The 16375-nt window shown below is 40.3% G+C and overlaps 1 protein-coding gene across 1 annotated transcript; it reads left to right on the forward strand.

The window, feature by feature from the left end:
• Positions 1-284: 284 nt before the first annotated feature.
• znf608 (zinc finger protein 608) lies at positions 285-8768 on the forward strand. Its single transcript, XM_053624997.1, has 8 exons — positions 285-2006; positions 2935-3070; positions 3812-3899; positions 4045-6313; positions 6635-7022; positions 7114-7253; positions 7350-7500; positions 7622-8768. Exons 1-8 carry the CDS (start codon positions 1275-1277, stop codon positions 7705-7707), a joined length of 3990 nt encoding a protein of 1329 aa, XP_053480972.1. The 5' UTR covers positions 285-1274; the 3' UTR covers positions 7708-8768.
• Positions 8769-16375: the final 7607 nt, after the last annotated feature.

The following is a 16375-nucleotide window of genomic DNA, read 5'->3' on the forward strand; positions in this document are numbered from 1 at the left end:
ACTGTTTCATAGGTGCATGTGCAATAATTGTTTATATACGTGTGTGTGTGTGTGTATATATATATATGTGTGTGTGTATATATATATATATATATATATATATATATATATATATATATATACACACACACACACACACATGTATATAAACAATTATTGCACATGCACCTATGAAACAGTCCTTAAGACACAAACAGTTTACAGGCGGTAGGCAATTAAGGTCACGGTTACAATAACTTAGGACACCAAAGAGACCTTTCTACTGACTCTGAAAAACACCAGGAGAAAAGAAAGATGCCTAAGGTTCCTGCTCACCTCCGTGAACATGCCATAGGCCTGCTGCAGGGAGGCATGAGGACTGCAGATGTGTTCAGAGCAATAAACTGCAATGTCTGTAATGTAAGACACCGAACACAGTGCTACAGGGAGACAGGAAGGACATCTGATATGCCTTGCAGTGACAAACCACGTGTAACCATGTGTCCCCCCCAGATGTGATCGAGAACTTGCAAATGCCTTGGTGTAAGAGTGGGGTAACATCTCACAAGAACTGACAAATCTGGAGCAGTCCATGAGGATGAGGTGCACTGTAGTACTTAAAGCAGCTGGTGGCCACCAGATACTGACTGTTACTTTTGATATTGACCCCCTCTTTGTTTAGTGACTCATTATTCCATTTCTGTCCATCAAATGTCTGTGAAACTTGTTCAGTTTATGTCTCAGTTGTTTAATCTTTTCATGTTAATACAAATATTTGTGCATGTTAAGAAATTTGCTGGAAATAAAAATTGTTGAATGTGAGAGGACGTTTCTTTTGTTTTTGTTTTTTGTTTTTTTTGTTTTTTTTGAGTATATATAGTGTGAGTTTTATTGTTCTTCTTTGCAATTTTTTTAATGGCTTGCTATACCAACTTACCGCCACCTAGTGTACCGGAGTACACGGGTTGTGATTAACAATTGGAAAAAAAAATAAAAAAATCTTTGGGCAGGGGGCACCTGGGGTGGCCCACCAGATTTTTAGGGGGGGCAATGCCACCCCTTGGTGCTCCTAATAAAGTAACTAAATATACATACTCACCAGTGTTAAACAAGCGTGGAATGACCCTTAATCAGATTCATGTATAGAAGACTACTAATGCCAGGTAATCACTGGGTCAGGTGTGCCAAGAAATTTGGCATATGCTGTTTACCATGAAATAATAATAAGTCATTAATACCTAATACCCTCCCATCCTGTTGATTTAGGACTCATCACCCTATCTGTCAGATATTCAATGTGGAGAATGTCAGTCACATCCTCCACTGGGCAGAGTAGTAAGGCAAACGGAGTTGATGCGTACGACAGCGGCGATGATTGGGAGATCGGACTCGGCGATCTGATCATCGACCTGGAAGCCGATTTGGAAAAGGACCGCCGGAAATCGGAGATGAATCGCATTCTGACCGTAAAAAGCACCGCGGACGAGCTGCCGTTCAGTGTTGCCGCGGAAAGCGCCAGCGCCGGGTTCGATGGCCTCGCGAGTCCCGCCGCCAGTTTCTGCACTGAGGTGAGGAGATTCAAAGAGAAGCGGCGCAATTCCTGCGCGAGCGACGGCGGCGACAAATTGCGGTCGCTCGACCCGCCGCCGCTGCGCGCGCTTCCCAAAGTGTGCATCGCCAAGCGGCGTGAAGCTCAAGGACGCCCTGGAGAGGCATTCGAAATGAATACGAATGATGCAAGCGCTCCGTGCGCCAAAGGCAAAGAGGGCAAGAGGGGAAAACATCAAGGCAAAGGACTTAAAAAAGATAAGGACTGTGTGCGGACGCGTAAAGAGAAGCACGGCGAAGCCTTTGAATTCGAGAATGGCCGTGCTTTCGGGAGGAACGAAGAGAGCGCGTGCTATTGTGCAAACGGAGGAACGGCGGTCATGGACAGGGACGAAATGGACGCAAAGGGGATACGGGCTAGTGCTTTTGTTGTGGAGGAGGATGGACGGAGCTGCGAGAGAGAGTTCAACCACAAAACGGTAAGACAGCCAGCGATCCTTGTTAGGATGCTTTCTTTGCGCCAGTCTCCGCTCGTTCAACATGAATGGCGTCCGTTTGTTGATAATCATAGACAAACGTTAGGGGTTTAAATTTGTGCCGTGTGTCACATCTCATCACAGGCTGACGATGAGTGCAATCGATAATTCAATCCTACAGGCTGATATACGGCCAAATATGTGAGCATTACTGGTGAGGGACATCATAATAAAATGTGTCATGAGCAATTTCAATGTGAAATACGCTGAAGGTTTTAAATGAATGTAAAGGTGTGTGTGTGCGCGCGCGCGCGTGTGAACTGCGATAAAGGAGCTCTCATATGCAAACAAAAAATGCTATATGCCAAACGAGCAGTGATGTGGTCCTTTATTAGTCATGTTTGGTTACATCTTCTGTAAAGAGATAGATATTGGAAGTAAAACACAAATCCTCCGTATCGCATTATTTAAAAAAAAAAAATGGAACAAGGGATTATTGGTTATAAATACATCACTTCTAGGTATTCAGTTGTTGTCAGCCATTTCCTCTGTATTTTGTTAGACACCCCTTTTGATTTTTTGATGGCTGTTGCTATTGGAGACCTGAGCAGAATCACTCCTTCCAATTGGGACAAAAGCACTGTGTGTTTGTGTGTGTGTGTGTGTGTGTGTGTGTGTGTGTGTTTGATGTGATTTCATGTGGTATTTACTGTTTTAATTTAGAGAGGAGTAAGAGTCTCCACCCCCCCCCCCCCAACCCCTTGCTTTCTATTGTCCCTATATGTCTACATTGTTCTGATATTTATCTTATGTCCTTTATCCAGTTAAATATATTTACAGTCATATATATTTACATACATAGTATAAGGAAGGATTTCAGTTATGCATACTGAAATATCCACTGTGTACCTGCTCTTTTCTCTTTTATCAGTTAAGTATAAAAACCAGATCAGTGGGGACCAATACACAAGAGGCTGAAAGAGCTATTGAGTCAAACTACATGGAGCCATGTCAACCAGGAACAAGTGTAAATCTGGAAGGGATTGTTTGGCATGAAACAGAGGAGGGTAAGGACGTGTAATTGAGCTACTGGATTACATACAATGATGCATTACTTTTAAGATACCACATAATTTGATTTTCTTGCCCTAATTTTATACCCCTTAAGAGTCAATAAAATATATTTCATAAGCTAGGTGTAAATAAAATTAGATGGAACAATGTGATTCATTAATTTATACTGTGCATGTGTGACAAATACATGTAAAAGGCCACAAGACAAGTCTTGCCATGAGCCATGAGCACCACTGGGCTACATTTACAAAGCAGCTGGGAGACTGAATCACCTACTAAAGCGTTTAAGCATTTCAGGGCAGTGGAGACACTGGGTGCATATTGATTAAGCAAATTAAAATTTTAGAACACCGTCCTAACAACTCTGACTGAGATCAATCACATAGTGAATCCAGACAAAATACTATACAAGAAATTGCTTATATTGTAGGCTATGTCTCAAAATATGAAGAAAATAAGTCAGGTTATAGAGATAATATATGCAAAAATATAGTAAAACAGGGTTAAATAAATATGTTGTGTATTAACAGTATTTTCTGTGGGAGTTTTGTCCAGGTTATATACATGTTATGTACAAGTTATAAAAATGTGATCAATTTGATGGAGAAAGGGCACTTAAGGCATAGCAGAATTATGCATTATTATGCAGAACTGTTTAAATATTTTTGGACATTTATGTAAGCCATTTATGACTCATAGCCGGTTATTATTTCTGTCTGATTGCTTGACTTCAGGGGTGCTTGTTGTGAATGTGACATGGAGAAAAAGGACCTATGTGGGAACGCTCTTAGATTGTACCAAACATGACTGGGCTCCCCCTCGGTAACAGTTCAATATTTTCATGTATACAAATAGATGAAATCTCTGATGTAATACTCTTTCTTCCTAGATTACAATTAAACAAATATGTTTTATATGGTTTTAATCATTAATGCAATTATTTTCATGTCCCATTTTTATTCAATAGGTTTTGTGAGTCTCCAATGAGTGATTCTGAAATGACATGTGGGCGTGGACGGGGTAAACGGATGAGATTGGCAGTGCCTGATCAGCCTGTGACAGAACCTGGTCTCTCCAAGATAAGAGGACTGACTCATAAGAGACGTGGCGTGGGCATAGGCAACAAAGGGAGACGAGGAAGTCTAAACTTTAGTACCTGTAGGAACCCTACATACTTTTCAGTAGAGGACATTAAGTCAAGTTCACTTATGTGCGGCAAAAGGATAAGCAAAGCTCCACCAGATCTAGATTTGACCTTAGTTTCTGAGGACATTAGGAATGGAAATGGGAAAAGAATCCGCACCAAATCTAGGAGTGCTCCATCCACTCCACAGGGGAAATCTGATCCAATGTTTTTGGACCAAGTTTGTGCCTCACCAATGCTAATTGACTGTCCACACCCTAACTGCAACAAGAAATACAAACATATTAATGGGCTTCGCTATCACCAATCGCATGCACACTTGGACAGCACCAGCAAGCAAGAGTTTGAGGCAGAGAGTGAGGACCGGCTCTCTGATTATGATGAATCGCTCAGCAACATGCCCCTTGACTCCAGTGAGAATGTCGATATTATTTCCAAGAAGCCACGAACCATGTATAAGCTTAATTCTGGTGGATCTTTAAAGAACAGAAAGTTACTACTCACCAGTGATCACAGTCCCACCACAAACTCTAAGCAACGAAGGAATGTGATTGGAAAAGAGGGACCCACCGATGACTTAAACAACCTGCCACTTATTTCGAACATGTCTGTAGTCCTTGAGAACTGCCTTATTACAGATCGTAACTCATCTATAGAGATGCCCAAACTTGAAGCTGAGGGTGTCATTGATAAGAGAGAAGTTAAAAAGGAAAATGGTGTTGCTGAAAGGTGCTCAGCCAAAACTAGGACCAACAGGTTTATTGTTACTACTCCTGCACCTCCAAAGCTTATTGCTATTCCTACATTTCCTAGTAAAGTCACAGATGGCTCCTCTCATCAACCTTCACCATCTGTTGCTCTTACAAAGACTAAGAATCTTTCATTGAAACCCATCAAGCCAAAATTGGATATTGTTGCACAAGTTAATATGGCAAATGCAGCCATAGTGGTAAGCAAGGAAAATAGGAGAAAGGAGAAGCACAGGCTAAAGGATAGAAATTATAAAGATTCAAGAAGTCCGAAAGCTGATCCTGCTTTCATAAAAGCAGATGATATAAAAAGTATAGCAAAGGATTTACCGGTTAGCTTGTTAAAAGAGCATCTGAGCAAGCAGGATGTTGTTAACGGTTTTAGTGAAACTCAAGAAAGTCGAATGGCAAGTATCAGAGCCGAAGCTGACAAAGTGTACACTTTCACTGACAATGCACCCAGTCCCTCTATTGGGAGCTCTGCAAGAATGGACTCAGGCACACTTTCAAACTGTGACAGTAGTACTACCAAGACCAACAGTCCGGCATACTCAGACATATCAGATGTGGCAGAGGATGGAGGATTAAATTCTAGATCAAGGAGAAACTCAGCTCCTGATTCCAATCTGAATGGAAATATCAATCCCAAGATTCCAATTACTTCTGTCACTACAGCCCTGGGAAAAGAAATTCAGGCATCAACTCACAGTCATGGATATGAATCTTATGGTCTTCCAGGCTACATGCACTCTGGACAAGGAAACTCTGCTGCTTTCCTAAAGGTTTCAACACCTTATGCTAGAACTAAGGAGGATGTTCGAGAGTTGAGTGAGGATCTGAAAACCTCAGAATCAACTGCTGATACCAGCTCTCAGTCACAGCTTCAATTAGCTATCACACAAACGCAGACTGCTTTAGCTCAGTCCTTGTACTATGGACAGTATGCTCGTAATGCTCCTATAGACCAGAAGGTTATGATAGTTCCAAACAATCACAGGCAACAGAATGAGACATGCTGTGATGATGTGCAATGCAGCAAACATAGCAGAGCCCAAGCTAGACGTGGACCTGAGCAGAAAGAACGAACAAAAGAGGATACAAAACAGATAATATCATCATCTGTGGCCATTCATAAGGGAACAAACTCTGCTAAAATCAGCTGTGCAAAACCTGGTTTCATCTATGTAGAGTTGGACAAACAGTTATCTCTTCAGCAGCCCCAGGTGAAGTCTTCTGTTATGTCAATAACAAAAGACCAGGGGCTTAACATGGAGTCTGAAGACTTCAACTCAGAATGTCAAAATGCAAAAACAAATGTGGATACAAATATAACATATCTAAATGTAAGTCTCTGACATTACTACACATTTTCTGAAATTTTCTGAAAATGTCTAAACATTTTTAGAAATGTCTTTGATTTAAGTGTAACATTTCATAGTCTTTAAAATTTGTGTATCATGTAATAAGTATAATATTGTGCCCTGAGGATCCTAATTGATGTTGATGTAACTAATATTGAATTCAAATTCTCAGATTTGCCCCTTTATCCTTTAAAACTAACAATCGCTTCTGTTGTATGACAATGGACGTCCCATTGTAGATGTCTGATTGCGTTGGTTGTAAAACCCTAAACTGTTTGACGGTAGATGTTCCTCTGGGTTTAGGCTTCAGAATCACAGTCCTGGAGCCACTCATTTCAGTCCAAATATGTGAAGCAGCAAAATCAAGAGGTTAACAAGGTCTCTCAGGAAATAGGCCCAGACAAGGGGAAAGATTGGCATGTGCCTCCTGAGCCACAGCCCAGACTGGAAGCTGAGCTTCAAAATGTACATTGTGAGACACCTTCTGAAGACATCGAGGAGAGTACCAGAGCAGAGGTGGAAAAGGCACCTAGTGAAACCTCTGAAAACCCACAGAATACAAGAGTGGCTGTGTCATCTTCTCAACAATCTTACATCCAGTACCAGCACTCTTACCCATACCTACATCTTTGTGAGACAAATAACACATCATTTAGTGTGATGTCACCAGCACTGGTGCACAACTACCCAGGTAATGTTGGATGGATTTCTCAAAAATTTCTCTTTACATGAGGTTCTTTTACTCTTAACAATAATCATTCAGTAAATTTTACGCCTGCTAGGTTTCCATTACCCTATGTATGGGAAGACATCTGAGAGGGAGGATTCAAGTGGGATGCAGCATAGCAAGACAGTTTCTGACCCTACAGACCTTGAGCTGCTGCCACATCACAACCATCCATACCATGGAAAATGTCCTGTGGTGGGTTTGTTCAGAAAGTTCCTAATCACACAACCTATGTTTTCATGTTGATTGAATTGTGATTTCATTCAGAGTTTTTTTTTTCACCTTCTTCAGCCTGGGGAGCCAGGAGGTCCTGAACAGGAGGACAGGGACCCAGAGCGCGAGAGAGAAACTCTTCCATTTGCTCACCACCTTCATACACATCATCACACTCATCTGGGCATGAGCTACTCTCTTGTGTCGGGGCAGTATGACCAATTTCAAGGTGAAAAGAAAAGCTAAACAAATCTCAGTACCGGTTAATATTCACAAAAGGCATAAAAGGTGGTTGCCAGGTGAGCAAAAGAGGATCTTCGCTCTAATATTTGGTTTAAACATCTTTGAAGGTCTGAGTACAGTAGCCATGTGTGCCAGTCAGCAAGTGGCAACCACACAGACCACTTCCTGTGGTATGTATGGCCTTATTGCTTGACTGGAAAAAGCTGCTGTCTGTTTAGTAGGTGTTTTGTGAATACTGATTATTCATTTTACAATTGCAAAGAATGATGGGAAGATGTGAGTTCAAACTACATGTTCCTGGCTCACACAAGGACTCATAAACATCAATTCCATGGTGTTATTCATTGCCTCCATGTGAGGCTACTTTCATTTTTTTAATGAATGAATGTAACATTAGAGGTACAATGCAGTGTTAATAATGTTATGAAATACTGTATAGGTATGTAATGGCATTACCCTGGTGAGATAAGTTTTTGTAATATATGCTATTTGCTTTTTGGGTGCCTGTCATAAACGACAAACATGTAAACCTTTCTGTAATTACTCTGCCTGTAAATGACTACATCTAGCTGGTAGAATGCACATGTATTGTTGTGTACTATGATATTGAATGTATTTGATATTTTATAACCTCTATGTGCTAAAGGATGATTTGCAGTAGATTACAAGTGACTGTACAGTGGATATGTCCGCATTAACCTATTAACATGAAATTGCTCTGGCCATAGCCATTAATCGACTGTATTGTGTTCAGTGAAAAGAGTTACTCAACATGTCTCAGTGCCATATAGTACTATTGTGATGTACATTTTGTACATAGTTTAACAAGCAATCAATACTAACTTATGTACAGTTGTTTTCAGTGCAATGTATGGTTGTCTATCCAACCTCACTTACATGGATAAAGTAGTACCCTTTATTACTTGAATCGTGCTGCATTACCTAAATATGTTTACAAGCACATCTTTGGAAATATATGTCAGTGTTGTAGTTTGGTTCATCCTTTCAGTCATGAGGTTTTACTAAATGTCAACTATACTGTACCACGAAATTATGTTGCTTTTTTATACTGTTCTTGCCTTAAATCGTTTGTCAACCCAAATAAAGGTAAACATTGTTTATAGATGTCTTCATTATTTATGCTGCATTTACACTGACCACAGATAGTTACACATAGCACATATTTTGTACATGATTCATCTGCATGTACATTAAAGCTTGTTCATATCACATATTCTATATAATAATGCTCTATATAATGCTATATGGCAATAAAATAGGACCCATACTAGAAGGCATAGGCTGTGAAGTCTACAAATATGTTGTAAAAGAATGATATAATGTGTAGGATAAATGCAGCTGTTAGGATTTTTATGGATAGAGTACATGGGAATGTTCTGATATCCCTTTTGTTTTAAAATATGCTTTACTGTTGTTTCAGAACAAGTGGTGCCAAAATAATTAAACAAATGATCTGCAAGCAAAATATTAAGTTTTTTTAAGTTTTAAGGGTCCCCCCCTTTCATTTCTCATTTCCTGATGGACTGATCTGTAGTGAATGAAGTGTTCAGCAGTATATTTCACCAACCTGTAACTGTAGCTACATTCCATGACATAAGAATAGTTAAAATACTTATTAGCTTTGGTTGTACAATTATATACTACCCTGTAAATGTATGCAGCACCGGGTCATCACTATTAAGGTGAAAAGTGGTGACATTTCCAGGGGCCCAAAACCATATACTGTCAGGTAGTCCTGGATTCCTAGCTACAGTATATCCATCTGGAGTGAAGGTTAAACAATATAGTTCAACTGAAATCACACTCTCACTTTAGACTGTGAGCTATATAATTCATCAAGTTATCCAGCAGACAGTCTAGCAGATTGTCTTGAGCACTTTTAGACATAACTTTGTTCAGTCTTGTCCAAAATAGCATGTGTGTCCCTGAATAGCTAATATCATTAAATATGGTTTCCGGGTTTCCAGGTAAAACTTTTCCAAAATGATCCATGTCAAAAACTACACAGAAAATCAGGTAATGAAAAAGGGAGGCACATTTTTCTTATTTTTCTCAGGATTTGTGTAGCTAACAAGGTCTACATTAAGAGCTACATCCATAATCCCCCTTTCCATCTCCCAATCTTGCAGTATATCTTAGAATTGGTTCTCTACGTCAAAGACACACTGTCTACACTTACACATTGATTTTGTTTGCACTAATGTATTAGATTTACTTCCAATTAGCTATAAAACAAAATCTTTGTGGCACCTGAGTATTATTAAATTAGCCTAATCTCTCCATTGGTCCTCTGCCATTGAAATTTGTAACAAGAGTAAGAACATAGTGTATTTTGACACCCATCTGTGTGTAACTATCATTCTATTTTACCCATGATAACCACCAGGGCTGTTGTGTGACAATTGGATAACATTAGCCAACTATGCCTGCCTGAATGGTGCTCGGATATAACCCCCACTCTAACACCACTGGGACAAGTGATATTAAAATTACATTAAAATTGACATTGACAAATGTAAAAATTTTTATAGAAAGTGCATGGTGATGCCCATGTAGCAACAGCAGAGGTCCAAAAGGTCAATTTGCATCATTACCTCATTTGCAGAATTTCCACTTAAGGGCATACATGGCCTATGTGCTAGGGGCTCCACTGTTCAGAAATGTGTTCTGGATACACAGATCACAGATCTCAGCTGGCAATTTAGTCCAATAGGCCAGAGTGGCAACCTAGCTGAGGGTGCCAAATCTTGTTTTACATTTGGGACAGAAACAAGGAGGCTGCCAGGTTGTTCTGTAAGGCCCTGTTCACACTTGTGCATTTTCAATTTAAAACACATAACTTTTGCTATGGTTACACCTGTCCTCTACACTACTCCGGCTTTTTCGACCCTCGAAAATGAAGACTTTTGGAAACACTGAAGACCCCGTTTTAGTTTGAAAACTCCCGGGTTGCATTTTAGTGTAAACTGACCAAAACGGCCAATTTGAAAATGCAGGCGTGGCTGCCCACATTTGTTCCCTGATTGGGTTCTCTGGATCATTGCATATCCTTCCCTGATTCGTCAAGCCCCTATCATATGACCATTACGCTACCTTGACAACCGTATAAACAATAACATGGAGACTGAAGTGCAAGCTTTGCTGGCTTTGTTGTCATTTTTTGCAGCCATTGTGCAGTTAAATTCTGTATTTTATAATACTGCAGCTGCCTACATGCGCAAGAGGCAAGCTATGTTTAGAGCAATCGGCAACAAATCTAGTTTCATCATGTATAAGGCCACCACTATCGTTCTGAGTCCAGACTAAATCAAGACACTGAAAACAGAGCCCGAAGTTAATGGACTTGTCACCAACTTCTATCAGACACATGTATGCCACAGTGCAATTGACTGTACACACGTCGAGGTCAAAAATCCTTTGTCTAATTCCACAGACTTTATTAAGAGGGAGGGTAAATAGTCTTTGAAGGTACAAGCGTTGTGTGACCACAAGTACTGTTTCACGGACACTGTTGTTAAATGGCCGGGCAGTGTACGTGACACGCGCATATTTGCTAATTCACAACTGAGAGGCAACCTAAAATATGGGACAGTTCCCTCTTGCCATAAACTCTTGTTTATTCTAGGTGATTCAGCTTATCCATATCTCATGAAAGAATATCCCAATGGCGGAGTTACCCCAACGGAGCAGTACTATGGACTATCGCTTTCCAAAGCACGTATGGTGATCGAGTGCGCATTTGGACGTTTGAAGGCACGGTTAGCGGCTCAGAGGAGGGCCATAAACATGAAGGACCTTTCAATTCAATTCAATTCAATTCAGTTTTATTTGTATAGCACTTTTAACAATGGACATTGTCTCAAAGCAGCTTTACAGAAACATATAAACACAGGATACAGATTTTAGCAATCTCTAGGTTGCACTGCTTGGGGTCGTCCTCAGTGGCAGGCTGTAGCCTCCAGTTAATGAGATCTCCATCCAGAGGTAATGCATCAGGATGGATCAGGCAGGTCTGGAGAGCAGAAAGGGTCAGGATCACTGGCATCTCCATAATATCATGTGTGGCCTGACAGAACAAGGGAGGTAAAGAGAGGGAGAGATGGTTATGTATGCTTACTATCCCGTAATGGATAAGACTGTGTACTTTGCATAAAGAAAAAAATCTATTCATGGTAAGCTTGAGTAAACAAATGTGTTTTCAGCCTGGAATTAAACAATGAGACTGCGTCTGAGTCCCGAACAATAATTAGAATAATTGGAAGGCTATACCATAACTGTGGGACTTTGTAAGAGAAAGCTCTTCCCCCTTCTGTAGCCATCACTATTTGAGGTACCAACAAATGGCCTGCACCTTTTGATCGCAGTAAGCGTGGCGGATCATAAAAGACCAAAAGTTTGCTCAGTTACTGTGGCGTGAGACCATTCAGTGCTTTATAGGTCAATAGTAGTATTTTATAAGGAATGCAAAATTTTACTGGGAGCCAGTGCAGTGTGGATAAGATCGGGGTTATGTGGTCATATTTTCTGGTTCTAGTAAGGACTCTTGCAGCTGCATTCTGGACTAAATGGAGTTTGTTTATGAATCTACTAGAACAACCAGACAGTAAGGCATTACAGTAATCCAGCCTAGAGGTGACGAAGGCATGAACTAATTTTTCTGCACCATGTAGTGACATTATATTTCTTATCCTAACAATATTTCTGAAAAAAGAAGGCTTTCTGAAAGAAGGCTTGAGAGCAGAGAATGAATCTCATTTGTAGCTCACAGCGTGCATCCCTTCTCATCCACACCATCTTGTCTCTGATGTTTTTGAACATTGTGGATCCACCACTTACAAAGTTCAATCCCAAGCCATCTGTGTGCATGGATACATAATAAGGGACACAGGGAAGAGGAGGACACTGACATGACAGTTTTATGGAATATTTTGTGTTAGGTAAGACGCTTACTACTAATAATAATAAGTTAATAATAAGTTAATGCTGTTTTCTTGATTTTGTTGTGCAGTGTGGACAGTGGATAGTGTAACCCCCAGGATCAGTGTGCCTCTATCCCCTGTTCAGGACATTTTCCACTCACACAGCATCCACAAGCCCTCCAGCATTATGGACGTGTCCCTCCGAACCCCCCCCCCCCAACCCCCCCCCCCCCTCCCTCCCACAATCCATTTACCAATCTGCCATCTGGCAGAAGGCTCGGCAGCATCCGCTCAAGCACTGCCAGACTGGGAAACCCCCTTCTACCCCCTGGCTGTCAGACTCCTGAACACTGCTCCTCCCTACACATATCACTTTGGGATCCAAGTAACTCCCTCCATGCTAGTGAACAGACACTTTAAATAAATAATAATGCACATGTCACTTTGTTCATTAATGCCCTGACATACTGTTTACAGTTCACCAACACTTGTACAGATTCATTACAGTATTGCATTGTCACTTTAAACATCATTCATCTCATGTTTGTTTTACAAGCATTACTGCGCTGACACTTTTTACTAAATTGATTTTAGTTGCAGCTTTGGACCCTGTGTTAACTGTAATGTCTTATTATCGTGTTAAATGTTCTTTTTGTAATTGGAGTATTTGCTCTGCTACCCATCTGTGTACATACCCCAACTGTTTCCCTTACCACCTCCCTCCATCCTTCCTACGCCTGTGGTACTTTATTTATGTCCTATCAGCACTGTGTATGTCATACATGTATCTTGCACCTTGGGTCCAGGAGAAACGTTATTTCATCTTACTGTGTACTGTACACTGTATATGACTGCACTGACAATAAATATCTACTTGACTTGACTTGATAATATTCTGTAAAGTGGGCAAATAGCAGTGGTTATTCTGACACTGAATATACTTTTAATCAAGAGTTGATCTACATAACAAGCAAATTAAACCTACCGTGCCAGCACTGAAGGAGATACGTAGAGATGCTTGATAGTCATGTCCTGTGGTCCTGATCAGTGAAGTGGCTTCATTTGAGTTGGCTAGGCTATGACTCAGTAAGTGCAGTTTGACAGGGATAGTGCTGAACATCTAGTCAAGCCAGCTTGTCCAGGAATCTTTTGACTCTGTGAAAATTTTTTAGCAGTAATCACACCAAAAGTACAGCCATACAATTGGAGTAGTTTGTCCAGAGATCATGGAGAAAGCCTTATGATTGTAAGGCTTTGGTAGAGACTGGTAGACACTGACTATGCTTGATGCTGAAGATCAGCAAGATACAAGATCAGCCAGAGTCAAAAGACAACTCTGAAGTTGATGATCCAAATGGATAGAAATCCAATGCCCAACTCACAGATGAATGTATTTATGAGGAGTGTCAGTGTCAGGAGTGCCAGTTTTCCTGCCTCTTTTCATTTGGTGCTTTTGATTTGACAATTGTCCTCTGGCAGTTCCTGGGGACACCTGTCCATTACACCAATACATCAGCCTTTACCAATCTGTCGCCACAAAGTTGGTAGTACACAATTGTCTAGACAGTCTAGCTGTAGCAGTAACGTTTCGCTTTACTGAAACTAAAGGGTCCCAAACCTGTTACAACTTGACAATGCCCCTGTGCTCCAAGTGAGGTGCATAAAGACAAAGTTTACCAAGATTGGTGTGGAAGAACTTGAGAACCCTGAGATCAAACCCACTGAACACCTCTGGGATGAATGAGATGACTGCCCACCAGGACTTCTCACAGGACATCAGTGCCCAACCTCACTAATGCACTTGTAGCTGAATGAGCTCAAATCCCCACAACCATGTTTCAAAATCAAGCAGAAAGCCTTCCCAGAAGAATGGAGGCTGTTATACCAGAAAAGGGGGGTGGGGGTGGGATTTTCCACAAACACATATACATTGGTGTGATGGTCAGGTGTCCACATACTTTTGGATGTAGTATGTTCATAGGATATCTAAATTATGAAACTGAAGTGTTGTGCATTAACGGAACTTACTCCAAAGTTTCAAGTATGATTGCATAATACATTTAAGACCAAACATAACATAGGAAAATGGAAGGATTACATATTCATTAAGCATACAATTATCATACAACAGACTACATTGAAAAGGGCATTATGACTGTCCTAAAGAGTTTCATATGCTTGAAAGGAAAGTGTCTTTTGTCATATAATGCCAGATGTATGGGTAGATGTTCTATACGATTGTCCAATGTTTCTTGGGAGTCAGCTTCATCTTTATGACTCTGGCCCCTCTTTACAGGCAATGTGGCCTGGAATCTTGTGTTTTAGATGGCTGGTTGTTGGGTATCTGGCAGATAACTTTCAATCTCAGGGATTTATTTTATGGGCAGTTTTGACCATTACAGTTATTTGGCAGGTAGAAAATGGAGTTTATCTAAAAAGATGTATATTTTAGTCCTTTTAGCCCTATGTCCAGCTTTATTGGTGTGGTTTATGCCTGGATTGAACAGGGGACAAGGGACAGCTGGAATTATTTTATTAGGAATGCCCTGCACCACCAGCGAGCTAATGCTCAGGCTCCTTTTACAGAGATAAGGTTTTTACTGAGACAAGATGACCCTAGCAGTAATTGGACCACAAATACCTTGTCTCAGTAAGTAGCTAGCATTGTCAGTGAATCTACCTTCATGCAGATGAACTGTGACCTGCTTTGGTTATAAGGAGCTCTTCTCTGAGTTATACAAATACAGCAATATTCTGATGCCAGTAGCCTTCAGAGGAGACAAAGCAACCTGTATGCACCATGAAAAACACAAATGGTCCTAGTGAAGTGTACCACTTGGAAGGCAAACTTTAAGAGGCATTTGTGCTCAGTGGCATATAAACATGAAAATAAGACATTTGCAGGTCCACAAACCAGTCATGTGGCTTGAACAATATCTGACGCCCATAGCATGTAAAAAGGGACAGTGTTGAGAAACTGCACCCCCCTTTCTTAGATCTAGATCTTGGACTGAAACTGCCTTGTTTAGAAAAAAAAATAAGTTGAATAAAAACCCTTTTAAAGTCTACCTTTTCTATAGCACCAACAGTATGTTCAAAAAATAAACTTCCTGAATTTTGTTCAGGTCTGAGGTTGATAGGGCCTTGAGCACTGACAAAGCTAGAGGTTCATGGAAGAACTGTAGTTTGTATGCTTGTGACATTGTCATCAGGACCCACTGAACTGATGTAGTCACCAAGTTGGCAGGGAACCCCTATATCCTGCCACTGAAGCCCAAGCACCAAAAGTAATTTGTATGTCACCTCCCTTACAGATGGGTCAAGCAGATTGGAGCTCCTCATCCTATCACAGACAGTAAACCCAGGAACTTAATTCCACTGTTTGTGCTCAGAACTTCGTTCTTTTGATCACCCACAGCTCATGACCATAGGTGAGAATAGGGATGTAGATATACTGGTAAACAAATTCGGCTGTAAAGCAAGTTCATGTTTCACCATCACAGACCCGTACAGTGACTGTAACATTGCTGCTGCTGACCCAATCCATTTGTCTTGCTCTTTCTTTTTCCATCACTCCTAAATAATTTTCTTTGAAAACTCTGATCTCTATTGCTTAGTTAGACCTGATGCTTATACGTGAGCTCTCAACCAATGATGCAATAGAGCTACACAAGGACCACCTCCTCATATGCATGTTGCACACCAAAAAGTAAAAATAAATAAATGTATAAATAAATAAATAAATGTGGAAATAAATACTGCGTGAATAAATAAAAATTAATGAACATATAAAATAAGTAAATATAAAAAAAAATGGAAAAATTTAATAAAAGAATAAATAAACCTAAAAAGAATAATAAAAAAATGTAATAATAAATACAGAAAATAATAAATGAAGGAAAAAGTAATACAAAAATAAAT

The sequence above is a fragment of the Ictalurus furcatus genome, chromosome 5, assembly GCF_023375685.1.
Source record: "Ictalurus furcatus strain D&B chromosome 5, Billie_1.0, whole genome shotgun sequence".
NCBI classification, from domain to species: domain Eukaryota; kingdom Metazoa; phylum Chordata; class Actinopteri; order Siluriformes; family Ictaluridae; genus Ictalurus; species Ictalurus furcatus.